This window comes from Moschus berezovskii, chromosome 20, assembly GCF_049115385.1.
Source record: "Moschus berezovskii isolate FMDL1 chromosome 20, NW_MosBer_1.0, whole genome shotgun sequence".
In the NCBI taxonomy this organism is placed as follows: domain Eukaryota; kingdom Metazoa; phylum Chordata; class Mammalia; order Artiodactyla; family Moschidae; genus Moschus; species Moschus berezovskii.
Window position 1 is genome coordinate 24,191,624 of NC_142479.1, and position 16,661 is coordinate 24,208,284.

At 38.1% G+C, this 16,661-nt stretch overlaps 1 protein-coding gene across 9 annotated transcripts in view; it reads right to left on the bottom strand.

Moving 5' to 3' along the window:
• BCAS3 (BCAS3 microtubule associated cell migration factor) overlaps positions 1-16,661 on the bottom strand; it is a 600,416-nt gene that overhangs the window by 539,465 nt on the left and 44,290 nt on the right. For all 9 annotated transcript variants that reach the window (XM_055400120.2, XM_088828643.1, XM_088828641.1 and 6 more), the window contains one exon: positions 2,553-2,634. In XM_055400120.2, coding sequence (XP_055256095.2) covers positions 2,553-2,634 — 82 coding nt within the window. The remainder of the gene's footprint in view (positions 1-2,552; positions 2,635-16,661) is intronic.

Here is a 16,661-nt window from a genome sequence, read left to right on the forward strand (position 1 = left end):
TAACATTTACATGCAAATCACACCAAGAAAGAGAAAGGGAAAGAGGGAGGAAGGAGGGAGGGACAAAAAAGAAAAGAAAGACAAAGGAAGGAAGAGAGAGAGGCAGAAGCAAGGGGAGGGAAAAAGGGAGGGGAAAACGGAGGGAGGGAGGGAGGGATGTGATGGGTATGAGAAAGTGAAGTTAGGAAAAAAGGGTAACAGAAAAGAATTACTCAAGAAGAGTTAGCAACCCACATTCAGACAATATCCCAAAGAGAACAGGGATGAAATTAGTTTTTAATTAATCATTCTGGGGGTGCAACAGTCAAATACCAGACCAGAATGGTAACAGTCAAATACAAGTACCAGAGAGAACATGGAAAATTTAGGAAAAGAAATCATCAAAAAAGTAGTTCAAGGAACTTTCTCAAAACTATACTACTTGCATTTCTACACTGAAGAGGCCCAGAATAATATATGAACCAACAAACAACACTGCAAAATTTCAGAACACTGGGAATAAAGCCAACATTCTACTAGGTCCCAGAGAAATAAACAAGCCATTTACAAAGAAAAAGGTATCAAAATGACTTAAGATTCTTCAACCATAACACTAGATTAATACCTTCAAATTTCTGAAGTAACATTACTTACAAGTATTTCTTATCCAGCCAAATTAACAATCAAGAATTAATTAAGGAAGAATAAAGACATCTTCAGACAAACAAGATCCACCACACGTCCTTTTTCCAGAAACCAGTAAAGACTTATTCCACCAAAATGCATGCAGAAGCAAAATGGGCAGAAGAGAGGAATTAGGTAGTCTATTTTCCATTACAAAATTTATCTGATCAGTTGCATGTATAGCTTTAACGAAAACAAATCTAAAAAATTAAATAATAAAACCAACACATGCATTTTGTGTAAGTCAGACATTTAGCTTTGTGAAATTACATCTTAAATATTAAAATTAAAGTATATTAAAAAGGTATATTATAGTGGATGGAAAATTTTTTCTTTTAATTAGACAAAGTAAATTAAACAAACTCAAATCCTACTAGCAATATTAACTTCTAAAGTTTTATACTCTCCCATGAAGTATTTCTGCCCAAAGTAAAAAATTTGAGAAAAGTTGAACATTAATAATTGGCATAAAGAGGGGAATTCCCTGGTGGCCCAGTGGTTAGGACTCCATGCTTCCACTGACGGGGGCCCAGATACTATCCCTGGTCATGGAACTAGATCCCACAAGCCACACCGTGCAACCAAAAAAATTTTTTAATAAATAGTAAATAGTTGATATAAAGAGAAGAACTTCATAAATGAAACAAAAGGAGAAAAATCTGCCTCTGTGAATTACATACAAAAGAAACGAAGACACAGCAGACTCCTTTAGTAATAAAGTTCTTAATTCCAATCATCCAAAGAGAAAGCTGGCTATTCCAAAAACAATCTTCTTTGTCAAAACTTTCACCAAAATACAAATACAACAGAAAACAGAGTATGTGTGAAGCAGAGACAGAGATGATAACTGTATAATGCCACATACTTCAATAACAAGGAAAACTCTCCACATGACTGCAGGATGTTGTTGCCTTATTACCACTACCTTTACCATTTCATTAAGCAGATTTAATAATTAAATTAATCTGTAATAATACTTAGGCACACAACAGTAAGTTTAAATAAACACCATTCTCACCAATTTAGAGAAGTAACTGTACAAAGTGTTAGGAAGAGTTCCAACTTCTGTACAAACTTTAAAAATACAGCAGAATTTAAATATTTTAATATTCTTTATAAGTGTGCAAACAGTATTAAAATGATTGTTTTTAATGCACATGCAAAAACATTTCTGAGCAAACACTGGCAAATTAAAGAGAAAATACAGTCTGTAGAAAGCTTAGATCATTAGAGTTGGGAGTTATTTAGGTTTTGTAATTTAACCATATATCTGATTTTTTTAATAAAAAATGCCTAATATTTACATACAACATTAAGAAGTTTTCATTATTAAAGCAGAGATTCAAGGCCAAAAGCCCAAAGTTGTACTTCTGCCATCGCTACAAACACAGACAAGAGATTCATCTGCAATCCAGATAATGGTGAAAACCAAGCTCTCCAAGGCAGTAAGTAAAACTGAGAAGAGCAAAGACACTGAGAACATCAGAGACTTGGGGAATACCCACAGCAGAAAGCTAAACGAGCAACATAACAAAAGCAGCACAGTCAGCAAGGAAGGGATCTGGGATGAGCGCTTGCCATGAAAACCAAGAGAGAAGAGGGCTTCAAGAAAGAGCCAGCAAAGTCAGAGACTAAATGGAGATCAAAGAGAAGGAAGATAAATCAAAACCACAGCAGAAAGTGAATGGCCATATTGAATTGGTTAAGATTACCTATTTCCATCTCAACTGACAGAACTTAAGACTTTATCTTGGAGGGAGGAGGGGAAGGGGTATGGACACTTGGAGGAAAACAGGCTTTAGTTATCATTCTTGCTGTCTGTTGTCCAAGACCAATAAAAGAGAAACCTCTTTCTGAATGATTTGTTTCTTCTTAAGGGCTACACTCACCAAACTGTGGAGCAGGCAAGATTCTAGCCGCTCGAATTGGGCCATGTCGAACAGAAAAAAGCTCCTGTGCTTCCCCACTGATCTGCAGGAGGAGACAGAAAAAATTCAGGAAATGAAAACACAGGTCAGAACGTTATTATACAAAAACAAGATCTCCTAAATTTTTACCATGATTTTTGTTCTCAAATGTAATATATACACATACACACATACTTATGGTGACCATACACATTTAGCATATTGATATGTGAAATTATCATAAATATTTTTAGAAAATGTTAAGAGTATGCACTTCATATGAACAGGAAAATAAAAGGTCTGTTTTGGAAGCCTATAATTTTTAACTTTAATAAACTACAAGTTTGCTAAAGTTTGTTCGGTTCCTACATGACTGCCTTCCATTTTACAGCAAAGCAGCTAGGATTTTTATTAGTATTCAGCTTTCTATGTATGAAAATAAATATTCCTAGCATTCTGAAAAGCAGAACTTAAATGCTATAGTAACTTTCACAAATGTGCTATATATGAGAAAAAGCAAAACATGTTGCAAAGAACACTGAGGTGGAGGGTGAATGACCTGGATGCCAGTTACGGTTCTGCAACCCTAGCTGTTAACCTCCTTGAGTAAATCATTTAACCTCTATAAACCTTTATTACTTATTTTCTTCTCTAAGTATATTTTAGTAAATATTGTATGCATTCAGGTGTACAACACGAAGATCTGATATACATATACCTTTCACCTTCTCAGAGTAATCTTCTGTATGTGATAAAAGCACCTGAAATCTAGTTTTCTTTTCTTTCTTTTATGGCCATGTCGCATGACATGCAGGATCTTAGTCCCCTGACCAGGGATCGAACTCATATCCCCCTGCAGTGGAAACATGCAGTCTTAACCACTGGACCACCAAGGAAGGCCAAGAAATCTATTTTTTCAGTATTCAGTACAATATAATTAATTACAGTTACCATGCCTAAACATTAGGTCTCCTGACTTACTCAACTTAAAAAACTGAACCTTTATACTTTTTGACCAACGTTTCCTCTACGTCCTCTAAACCAATATTCTTTGCATTTATAAGTTGAGATGATAAAGACGCTAAACAAACTCAAAATGCTTTTAGTTTCAATATTCTATTCATTAAAAATGTATGCATCTTTAAATTTCATTTTTATTATACACTAAGATCAAACATTATATGAATCTCTATTCATTTTGAGTCATTATCAGATTTGTTCCTCAAATACAAAGGGTATAGGAGTCTATTAATCCAAAAGTAAAAGAGGTAGACTAATAATATGTGTCAAGTATGAAAACAATTGCTTTTCAAAATTACTAGTTCAAAAGGACAATCTGCTGCTAATTGAAATATTGTACAGATTAAATCATAATTAGTTAAGAAAGTCTTTCCCGAGTACTTTAAGTGGTAATGTAGTTCCCAATACATTTTCTTACTTGTCAAGTATTTGATGGAATATGTTATAGCAGATCAAGAAAATGGCAAATATTGTAAAACTCATTCTATAAACCCAAAAACTTACAACAGATGTAAAAATGGTAAACATTCCATAAAGTAAACACACCAACGGTATTTCTTTAAAAACAGGCCTGCCAAACAAGGAATTTAAAATATCAACACTTTATATATTACCAAAGGTTTATCAGTCTTCCAATATTAAACAATAAATCTGCAGCACTGCCTTTTAGATCAACACTTTAGATCTTCAGCTTCTCTTCTACCTGAACTGAAGTCCTGCAAACTGTAAATAATTTTGTCTCTTATAAACGTTAAATTATGGTAATGCCCAAAGAGCCATCATATTCATTTATAATACAAAAACAATTAAAATTTATTTATTGGCCACAGTGGCAAATCCCTCTATAGCACTCGGGAAGCAGAAGCTATGAGGAATGCTAGGCTCTTCCCACTAACTATGTAACAACAGCACCACCTACCACCAATTAAACACACAAAAACTACAAACTCAGGATAGCAAACTAAAAGAGATTACCTCTCTACAAATTCCTCTGTAAACATTAAATTTCTAAATGAACTACGAAGGCCATTAGATAACTACAGCTTTTAAATCTACATTTTATTCTTATAGAACAGAATTTTAAATTTAGAAAAATCCTTAAAGGGTCATTTTGTCCCATCTCCCACCCCATCAAATAATCACACACTCCCTGAAATCTAAAAATTACCGTCATCTCTTCGATTTTAAGAACACTTTCACAGAAAGGTATATCACTAATACAGTCCAATTACATTATAGGTACATTACTGGCTATCTCCAAAGCTGCCAAGCCATTTACTTTTCAAAAATAAACTGCTGTTGGACAATGGATAAATAATATTCTTCAATATACATACTATTTCTACCAAGAATGAAATGAAAAATAAACTGTAAAACAATACCTCAGATATTGCACTGAAGTTATAATTCAGAGTAATGAAAACCACTTCTCACAAATAAGGTTTATTATACCTATAACAAATCACAGTATTCTAACACAAAATCCACTGCTCTGAAATATTATTTCCATATGCCACAAGTCTAGCATTTAGTTTTTGGTTTTATCAAATAAAGCTTTTAAAAAAAAAAGTTTAAAAAAAAGTCTAAACATATTTACCTGAGCTGCTATACTAAATTATAATAAAGAATAAAACAAACCTGTCTTGGCACATTCACAATATGATAAACGTTTGTTATCATTGGATTTAATACCCAAGAGCTTACTTAGATATACAAAAACATTTTGAAATCTGAACATACCATGCTTTTGAGTATAACAGCTTTTAAAACAAACCAAAATGCCTTAACTTATTCTATTCTAAGCTTTTACTCTAAATCCCTCTTTAAATGTACAGCAACAGGTTAAGAAAAAACATTAGGATTGACTACAAAACAAATCCCCATATTCATTACCCCGTTCTTCTTACCCCTAAGTTAAGGTCCTAGAATCTTTCATTAAAACATCAGAGAAGGAAGTGAGGAAAGCATTATCACTATTTACGAAATAGTGATGGAAATTTAAGAACATGTTAAAATCAAAACTGTCAGAAGCGGAATTCTGAAGTTTCCTGAGTCACAAATGTCAAGTATGACACTTAGAGGAGAGAACCCTCCAAATAATATAGGCAAATTCTACACTGGAATACAATTTCAGAACAGAAAAATTGCTAATAATGTGGATACAGTGCTAATAATGTGCACATTTTAGGGAGGACACAGAGAAAATGGATATGGTCTTACAGGCTCCACTTTGGCTGCCGTTTTCAATTACCTCTAATCATTTTATACAACATGTTCACTGGCAATATTGCTCTCAAATAAATGAGTGTCAAATTGATTTTTTTTTAAGCCTTTCAAAGTGATTTTTAGGTTTCTTAAAAAAAAAAAAAAAAAGCTCGTTGAAAATAGCAAAGAATAAAATCCTCAGAGATGAGGATTTTAACTGATCCTGGGAAGAATCACCAGGGGCTCTAAGTTCACTTTTAAACCGACACTAATAATAAATACAAGGGTAGAACTAACAGCAAGGCGTGTACCAAGCAAAGTTCCAACTTGCTGGCAACTGCAGTAACTTGGGGAGAGGAGCAAATAGGGAGGAAACCTCTCCAATAGCTCCTCATGGTCTCTGCCTTTGTTCTTACTCGCATTTTAATTTCTGATGACAGACTTTTGTTGTTTGGAGCATAAACCGGACGTACCAGTTTGGAGGCACAATAAGGAGAACAAAGAATGATTTGTTCACACTGTTGGAAAAAATTCTTTTCCAACCATAGAAAATAGCTTTCGCATGGTGAAAATATGCAAATTACATACCAAACCAAAAAGCAGTGGCGGGGAGGACAAGTTTAGAATCTCACAACTCAATCGAAGGCAAGAGGAAATTATAACAGCTGAGACAATCACACACAGAGAAAAGGCTGTAAAAGTAGTGGGGGAGCTTTATACGTGCTTTCAGAGAATCCTAAAAGCACATGAAGGTCATCTAGCCCTCAGAACCAAACCTGCCTCTGAAATCCTGATGACTTTTCAAAGACAACTTACAACAAAACAGAAAAGTCAATCAAACACAAAGGACAATAATAATAACACTCTACAATGACACAGAATCAGGACAGTTCAGTTCAGTCGCTCAGTCGTGTCCGACTCTTTGCGACCCCATGAATCGCAGCACGCCAGGCCTCCCTGTCCATCACAACTTCCGGAGTTCACTCAAATTCATGTCCATCGAGTTGGTGATGCCATCCAGCCATCTCATTCTCTGTCGTCCCCTTCTCCTCCAGCCCCCAATCCCTCCCAGCATCAGAGTCTTTTCCAGTGAGTCAACTCGTCGCATGAGGTGGCCAAAGTACTGCAGTTTCAGCTTTAGCATCAGTCCTTCCAATGAACACCCAGGATTGATCTCCTTTAGAATGGACTGGATGGATCTCCTTGCAGTCCAAGGGACTCTCAAGAGTCTTCTCCAACACCACAGTTCAAAAGCATCAATTCTTCGGCTATCAGCTTTCTTCACAGTCCAACTCTCACATCCATACATGACCACTGGAAAAACCATAGCCTTGACGCCACAATAACCACTATCTTGATTTTTCTAACACGGAAGTTTTACTTGTTCAAGTTTACTTAAATGGAAACACACAGTATGTACTCTTCCGTGAATGGCTTCTTTTACACATCACATGCCTGTGAAATTCATCTGTATTGTTGCATATGATTATTTCTGTTGCTACATAGATTTCCATTGCATAAAAATACTACAGTTTATCCATTCTACCACTGGTTGATAGAAGTCTAAGTTGTTTCTAGACTGGGGCTCATAAAATATCAGGAAAAACTGCACAAACTTTCAAAGGGGAAAAAGATTACTGTGTGTTCTTTCGGTGGATTATCCAGAATTGCACAGTAGATCCTTTGGGGTTATTTGATTCTGTAAGAACCTGCACCTCTGTCTTGACCGGGCTATCTTACAATACTTTAAGTTGTAGGAAACTGATAGTAAGGCAATTGACGCTTGCCCACAGAAATGTAAATGAACTTTGTCTAGCAGAGATGCAACTGAATTCCACTCATAAAAGATCCCAAGCAGTACACTTTTGTCCAACAGGCTATGAGCTAGGTTCACATTTCGTAACAAGTTCATTTCACCATTCCTCACTGCTTATATTGTTCTGCAAATTCTCCTTTGAAGCAGCGATAACTTGCCTAACACCTCATTAATAAGTTAAAAATCTATGACACATGTCCATTTTACAGTTGTATGAGTGTCATGATTAATACTGCTCTGAATACTCTTGCACATGGCATTTAGCAAGCATGTTTAGTTGAGAACATACTGCTGAAACCGCTTTTGTACTAGGAGTATGGGCACATTTGGAGAGTTTTAATGAGACAGTGACTGAACAACTTATCAGTGTAAGAGAGTTCTCGACCTGTTCCACATACAACACTTGGTATCACTCTGGTGGGTGTTCAGTGGGATTCTCACTGTGGTTTTAATTTGCATTTTCTTCAAAAAAGGTGCTTGAACACCTTTTCATGTGCTTTTCGGAATTCAGTTATACTATTTCATGAGTGGCCTGATAAAGTCTCTGGCCCAATACAGTTGCTTGATTCTAAAAATTATGGATTTAGCTCTGATATGCAGCACTGAGTGAAAGGCATAAATCAGTCTTCTCTGGCAAAGCAATGCTGCCTCAATTTAAATAAATAAGCAACCTTTAGTACAGTGGTCCTCTATCAGGGCAAATGACATAAGAGTTCTGTCCTGAAGGACCCTTGATTCCCAGCGTTAGGTATGCTAATCAGCACAAAACATGAATGAGATTCTTTTTAGCAGCTCTAGAAAAACTAGAGCTTTTGGTCCATGATTGAATTCATATTTTAATTCCAAATCCAGTAATAAGCAAGCTCTCCTCCCCATATAAGGTAAAATGATTGGGTTATAACAAAGTGATAGCCCTTGAAATGGAAAAAATGTTAATTTGTAAAAATTCACACAAACACTCAAAGCAAACACAGTCCCTATAGGAAACATAAAAAATTACTGCATCTTCCCACATAACTCAGGCAGTTCAAACACAAAAGATAATGATTAGTAGTCTTTTTCTTTGATAAACACTTTAGCAAGTTTCAATCTCTAAAAAAATAGAGGCATTAATTTACCTATTTTTCAAAATGGCTATAACATATATAGCAGGGCAATTTTAGACTGGAAATATAAATTAAAAGACCAAGGCATCAGACATAAAAGACATCAGAAATAGAATTCCTCATGTTTACCTCAAGCACATCCTGACTTCCAGTCAAAAATGTCTTTCACACCTGAATTCTCCGAACATTGCCTCTGGTTCCAGCTAGAAAATCGAAAAGAGTTAAAAGCACCCTGGAGAAGGGAATGGCAACCCACTCCAGTATTCTTGCCTGGAGAATTCCATGGACAGAGGAGCCTGGTGGACTATAGTCCATGGGGTCACAAAGGGTCAGCAACTAACACTTGCACTTTCAAAAGCCCCCAATAGGTAGGACCCCAGAGGTTTTATTCTTATTCCGAAATCATAGCCTATGGCAACAATGCCAAGTGAGTACAGTATGAGAGACCATCAGTTACAAATATCACATCAACAACATCAAGGATTCCAACAGTTTATTACAGTACAAAATAAACTGGATTTGTGTTTATAAACTATTTAAGTGGGCTAAATCTGAGTTTGGCTTTAAAATAAGGGTAATAACATATCTATGTAACAAAGTAATGGTACTAAACTTCATAATTATTAATAAAATGTTTTATTTATCAATAAAATATTGAAGGTGAGACTCCAATACTTTGGCCACCTGATGCAAAGAACTGACTCATTTGAAAAGACCCTGATGCTGGAAAAGATTAAAGGTCGGAAAAGAAGGGGATGACAGAGAATGAGATGGCTGGATGGCAGAACCAACTCGATGGACATGAGTTTGAGTGAACTCCGGGAGTTGGTGATGGACAGGGAGGCCTGGCATGCTGTGATTCATGGGGTCAGGAGTCAGACGCTACTGAACTGACTGAACTGATGGAGGGGAGGCAGGGGTTTGATCACTGGTCGAGGAACTAAGATTCCACGTGCCAAGGGGCAACTGAAGCCTCATGTGACAACTAGACAGCCCACAAGCCACAACTATAGAGCCCACATACTTACTGCACACCACAACTAAGACCCTCAGTTCAGTTCAGTTCAGTTCAGCCGCTCAGTCTGACTCTTTCAACCCCATGAATCACAGCACACCAGGCCTCCCTGCCTAACACCAACTCCCGGAGTTCACTCCAACTCATGTCCACAGAGTCGGTGATGCCATCCAGCCATCTCATTCTCTGTCGTCCCCTTCTCCCCCAGCCCCCAATCCCTCCCAGCATCAGAGTCTTTTCCAGTGAGTCAACTCGTTGCATGAGGTGGCCAAAGTATTGCAGTTTCAGCTTTAGCGTCAGTCCTTCCAATGAATACCCAGGACTGATCTCCTTTAGAATGGACTGGTTGGATCTCCTTGCAGTCCAAGGGACTCTCAAGAGTCTTCTCCAACACCACAGTTCAAAAGCATCAATTCTTCGGTGATCAGCTTTCTTCACAGTCCAACTTTCACATCCATACATGACCACTGGAAAAACCATAGCCTTGACTAGACTGACCCTTGTTGGCAAAGTAATGTCTCTGTTTTTCCATATGCTGTCTAGGTTGGTCATAACTTTCCTTCCAAGGAGTAAGCATCTTTTAATTTCACGGCTACAATCAGCATCCACAGTGATTTTGGAGCCCCAGAAAATAAAGTCTGACACTGTTTCCCCACTAAGACCCTGCTGCTGCTGCTGCTGCTGCTAAGTCGCTTCAGTCATGTCCGACTCTGTGCGACCCCATAGATGGCAGCCCACCAGGCTATCCTCCATCCCTGGGATTCTCCAGGCAAGAACACTGGAGTGGGTTGCCATGTCCTTCTCCAACGCATGAAAGTGAAAAGTGAAAGTGAGGTCGCTCAGTCGTGTCTGACTCTTCGCGACCCCATGGACTGCAGCCTACCAGGCTCCTCCGTCCATGGGATTTTCCAGGCAAGAGTACTGGAGTGAGTTGCCATTGCCTTCTCCACACTAAGACCCTGCTGCTGCTAACTCACTTCAGTTGTGTCCGACTCTGTGTGACCCCACAGACGGAAGCCCACCAGGCTCCCCTTTCCCTGGGATTCTCCAGGCAAGAGCACTGGAGTGGGTTGCCATTTCCTTCTCCAATGTGTGAAAGTGAAAAGTGAAAGTGAAGTCGCTCAGTCGTGTCCGACCCTTAGCGACCCCATGGGCTACAGCCTACCAGGCTCCTCCATCCATGGGATTTTCTAGGCAATAGTACCACACACCCATAAATAAATATTAAAAAAACAGAAAGATACTGGTTGAATGAATAAACTGGTAAATAACTGACTAGGTCCATATTGGCCTCATCATTAAATCTAAATGGTACTTGGCATAATTTGCCTTTGCGCCCTGTTTTCACAACATGTTGTTAATATTTAATATCTGGAAATTTGTTATAATACGACGTCATGAAACACATTTGGGTGCAACTCATACTTGAGCCCACTGGAGTAACGCTTCCTAAGAGCCCCAGCTCTCGAGAGCAGGACCGGCACCTAGCGGCAAGCAGCGCCGCCTCCGGGCAGCATGCCTCAGCACACTGCTCTGCACACTCCTGCTCAAGACCAAGGGCCACGCCGCCTGGCAAATGGCCCGCACGCACTCCAACCTTTCTGTGTTTATGCAAAGTTTTTACCTGCAACAGATTTTCTTACCAAGAATGATGTAAAAACAGCTCACTTAAATAAACAAATGTAGACACCAATCATTTCTAATTGTCTCACAGGCAGCAGCCATATAGACACAACTGAAATGAAGTCCTTAATAAGTAAACATTGCTTCGTCAGTCTTAGAGTTAAAACTAATACCAAACAGAATTTTTTCACTAAGGAGAAAAATGTAAACTATGGACTTGAGTTAATAAAGTGTCAATATTGGTTCACTAACTTAAAAAAAAGTACCTCGGGAATTCCCTGGTGGTTCAGTGATTAGGACTCCACACTTTCACTGCTCTGGGTCCAGGTTCAATCCCTGGTCTGGGAACTAAGATCTTGTAAGCCAGGCATTGCCATCATTAATACAAGGAAGGGAGGCAGTTATGTTTGAGGGATACATGGGAATTCTCTGTACTTTCTCTTCAACTTCTATGTAAACCTAAAACTGATTTGAAAATAGTCTATTAATGTTTATTTAAAAATATATGGAAAATGTGGAGATTCCACAAATAAATTTTAAACTTCTCTGATACCCTCCCAGCCCCTCACACCCCCCAAAAAATAGGGATAAAAGGTAAAAATATAGAGAGAAAGGTCTTCAGCATGGCCCCTTAGCCAGCTGATGGGATCTAGGTCTCCAGTTGCCATAAACAATCCTCTGGGTCTTGCAAAGGTGAAAGGTAAAAATACAGAGAGAAAGGAGGAATGCAGAGGCGGTAAGGTCTTACTCTAAAGAATTCAGTTCCTCAGGCAACAGAAGGCCCTTACTTGGTCTATTTAAATAAACAAGTATATAAGTTATCACTTTGCTAGTTCTCTCACATACATACAGCACAACTGAACTTATGAAGTTCTTTAAAATGAAGATTGGTTCATGACAGTTTTTGCGTTGTTGTTGTGTGTTTTCTCTCTCTCTTTTTTTTTGGTCAAGCCATGCCCCTTGAGGGATCAGAGATCAAACTCATGCCCCCTGCAATAGACGCACACAGTCCTACCCACTGGACAGCCAGGGAATTCCCAATAGCCTTTTTAACTTACAAAGTAACAACAATAATTTTTTTTTAATTGAGAAGGAAAGGTAAATACATACACACACAAAATTTCTTTACTTAAAGAAAAAGGGTAAAAATAAAAACATAAAACAAGAGATGGGGTAGGAGATGGAAGTGTCACCTTACACTAACATATTCGGTTCTTAAGCAGCAGGAGGATAGCACCCAGCTACATGAGTGCCAATCACAACTACAAAGCAAGCTCTCTCCAATCTGATGATATGTTTTCATTTTAGACACAAGGAAACAAAGGAAAACACCTCCAGATCAAAGAGGCATCAGACTCTCCTGTTAACACTGTATTCAAAAACAGTTTTTAAACTCGAGTTGTTTTTTTCTCTTCCCTCAAACAAGACACTGCCAGGCGGTCATTTTATGTGCTACAACTCTTCTCCAACAATTTCAAAAACTTAAGATTGCACACTTTGAGCAAAATATTCCTAATGGTAAAAAAAGTAATTCTTTTGAAAGCTCCTAACTAGGAGGAAATAGGGGACAAGTTTTTTATTTTTTGCCTAGCTAACCACAAATGATTCAGTTAATGTCAGAGTGTCAGTATCTCTGTAACCTACTCTGCATGCCATCAAGAAAAAAATGCAAACCACAAAAACCACCTAAAACGCATATTTGTGAGGACTAACAACTTATAGAACAGATATTCGCTAACCACATAAAGCAGACAGCAACCAAGTCTGTATTTTGGTCTTAACACTAAATTCAAAATACAAAACTTGAGGCAAGAAGGAAGTGAGTTTCAAGAACAATATGAAAACCGCAGAACATAAATAATGAAAGGAACTTGCAATCATGTTTTCATACTTCCAAATTTTTTTTACACACAGAGGAGTATCTTAAGGAAACTTTAACCTTTCCCCTTTATCCTGATTTTTGAAAGGAAGATCAAAGAAAAGCAGTTTAAACTCACACGTTCCTCCGGTTATGCAATGCAGATTTAGACATTACACTTCAAAACCCCAGCCATTACTTCAGCATCACCAGTCCAAATACCATCGCGGAGCTTTGAAGCGGCCCTAATGGTATCTTCCATTTGCAAGTAACACTTCTGTAGTCAAAAGATCTTACCCCGGGTAGATGTTAGTGTAAAACCACTCAGACTACACAGACACACACGCCTGGAGGCAGACTGGAAGGTGTTCAGAAGTCAATGTAACACCATTACAGAGCGTGTTAGCCTAGGAGCTGTCATAAACACTTCATAATCACTCAGACACACAAACTGGATTCCCCTTAACTCGTTATTTTATGTCATGCTGAGTACATGTCCAATTGAAAAAGAATGAGAGAAAACGATGCTACAGATAAGCCAATTTTGGCTTATAACCTTTTTCCACTTTTAAAAGACTGAGCTTGTCATATTTTATTGGCATTGTAAACCTACCCTGATATAATCTGTGGATTGAAGATAGTTTTGCAGTAGATATCAAACCAAAGAGAAACTGATTATATCAAAGAGAAGGGTAAGGTTTTCCTTCTGTAAAATAGGTATCATACAAACTTGTAAGATTGACAGGATGATAAAAAATGAGTTACAGTGCCAAAAGGCGCAGGAAATGGAGCTACTAGAATTCTTAGATACTGCAGATGTTAAGTGTATAATGGTACAGGCTCTTTGGAAAACTCCAGGAAATTTCTAATAAAGTTAAATACCTAAAATAACCTATGACCCAGCAATTCTACTCCTAGGTAGGTACTCAAAAACAGTATTATTCACAGATCTACAATGATATTTATAGGAGCTTTATTCACGATAGCCAAAAACCAGAAGCACAAATGCCCATCAAAAGAAGAATAGTTAAACAAACTGCAGTATATTCAATCCACAGAATGAAACAGTCGTGAAAAAAAATGTTAACAACACAGATGAATTTTTAAAAAGACACAGTGCAAAAGACAGACACCAAGTATAACAGCACATGCTGTGCGCCTCTACTTATACAAAATTCAATGAGGCGAAGCTAATCTACAGTCAGAACCGTGATCACCTTGGGGTTAATACTGTCTGGGGAAACTTCTGAATAAGAAAAATGTTCTACATTTTGTTCTCAATGGTAGTTTCATTTATTTGCATGTGTACACACAAATATACACACTTACATAAACATACATAAAACACACACACAGTCATCAAACTATAGACCTGACATTTGTACATTCTCTGGTAATTTTTAAAGGTATATGTCATAGGGAAACTGTGGTACCTCCAGACAGTGGAATATCAGCCACCACTAGAAACATATGTGCTTATCAAGCCATGAAAAGATGTGAGGGAAATGTAAATGCATATTACTAAGTGAAAGAAGCTGATTTGAAATGGCTACATACTGTATGATTTCAAGTATACAACATTCTGGAAAAGGCAAAACTACACAGACAGTAAAAAGACCAGTGGTTGCCAGAGGAGGGAGCACACGAGACTTTTACATCAGGGCACAGGCAGAGCACAGAGGGCATTTAGGGCAGTGAGACTATTCTGGGTGACACTGTAATGGTGGGGACATGTCATTACACATCTGTCAAAACCCACAGCATGGCAGCACTGAAAGCAAGCCTAATGTAAACCACGGACTCTGAACGATAATGTGGGGTCAGCATAGGTTCATCAGCTCAAACATGGCACCACTCTGATGTGCAATGCTGATTAAGAGGGAGGCTATGTGTTTGTGGGGGCAAGAGGATGTGGGAACTCTCTGTACGTTCAGCTCAATTTTGCTATGAACCTAAAACTGCTCTGAAAAATACTTTTTTTTTTCTTAAGTTATCTATCAAAGAAGCTGAGCTGGTTAAATATGAACTTCAATTTTTTTCTCTGTAAACTGGGACTAACAGTAACTAATCAAATTGATAGGATAATAAGACAATAAAGGGTAATGTGCCTAAAATAATGTGTGTGGCACATTCTGATTTTTTTAATAGTTGTTACTATTTGTATTATGAAATTTCACTATGCAGCACAAGCGTCAAAATTCCCCAAAGCACCCCAACACTGCTCAGGGCTCTACTGCACTCTGCTCAAACCCCCATCGTGACATGAATCTCACAGACTCAGTACTGCTGACATTGTGGACTCAACAATTTTTGTTGTAGGAGGTTGTCCAGTACACGGTAGAACATTTAACAGCATTTCTAGCTTTTACTCACTAGATGCCAGTAGCAACTCCTAACGATGACAATAAAAAATGTCTGCAAACAGAGACAAATGTTTCCTTGGGGGCAAAATCACTCCATTTGGGAAGCACCAACCAGACTGCAATTACGTAGAGACACCGCGCACAAGTAAAGTACGATCCCCTCGAGGCAGGGCTCAACCCGGAGCTACATTTTTACATCCTAGTGGGACGGGGGAGCCTGGCAGGCTGCCGTCTATGGGGTCACACAGAGTCGGACAAGACTGAAGTGACTTAGTAGCAGCAGCAGCAGCAGCAGCAGCAGTATGTGGCACAGACCTGAAGTTCCAGGGTGGCTGAAGGGAAAAATGAGGGTTCTGCTAATTAATTTTTTAAAAATGAGATTTTAGGAAAAGGGGATAGACTGGGAATGAAAATGGAATGAAAGCAAACAGCAAAAGATTATAAAATTGACTCTGAATCTTTCTGATACTGACTCTCTAGCACACTTAGAATATCCAGCAAAAGGCTGAAATCCTGAAACACATTTATTAACATATATACTCATACATACATACGCACATACATATGTAAATATATATGTAAACACACACATGCATCCTACCAGACAATGTACCTGGCACCAGGGAGATAGACCATGAAAACCTGATCATAGTTCTAGAGACACTTACAAAGAACTCTCCCAACTGCTAATTTAAAATCAAGATTTCCAGAAAATACCGAAACTCACAGGAAAACTGAATTAAAAATTATGAAATCAGAAACTCTTCATTCCTTCGGGCCTATGTTCAAAATTCAAACATTAAATTGATTATGAACAAATTTTAGAAGACAGAAATACTAGTTCAGTTCCTTTTTAAAGCCCCCAGAGGGGAATTCTCTGGTGGTCTGGTGGTTGAGACACCATGCTTCTACTGTGTGCGGTGCAGGTTTGGTCCCTGTCAGGGAACCAGATCCCACAATTCGCCTGGTACAGCCAATAAGAAAATCCCCAGAGACCTATTATTTTCTATTATCTCACCCTTCCCATCCGAAAAAAAAAATGAGAACACAGATCATTACTACCAATCAACCTGAATGAACATTAA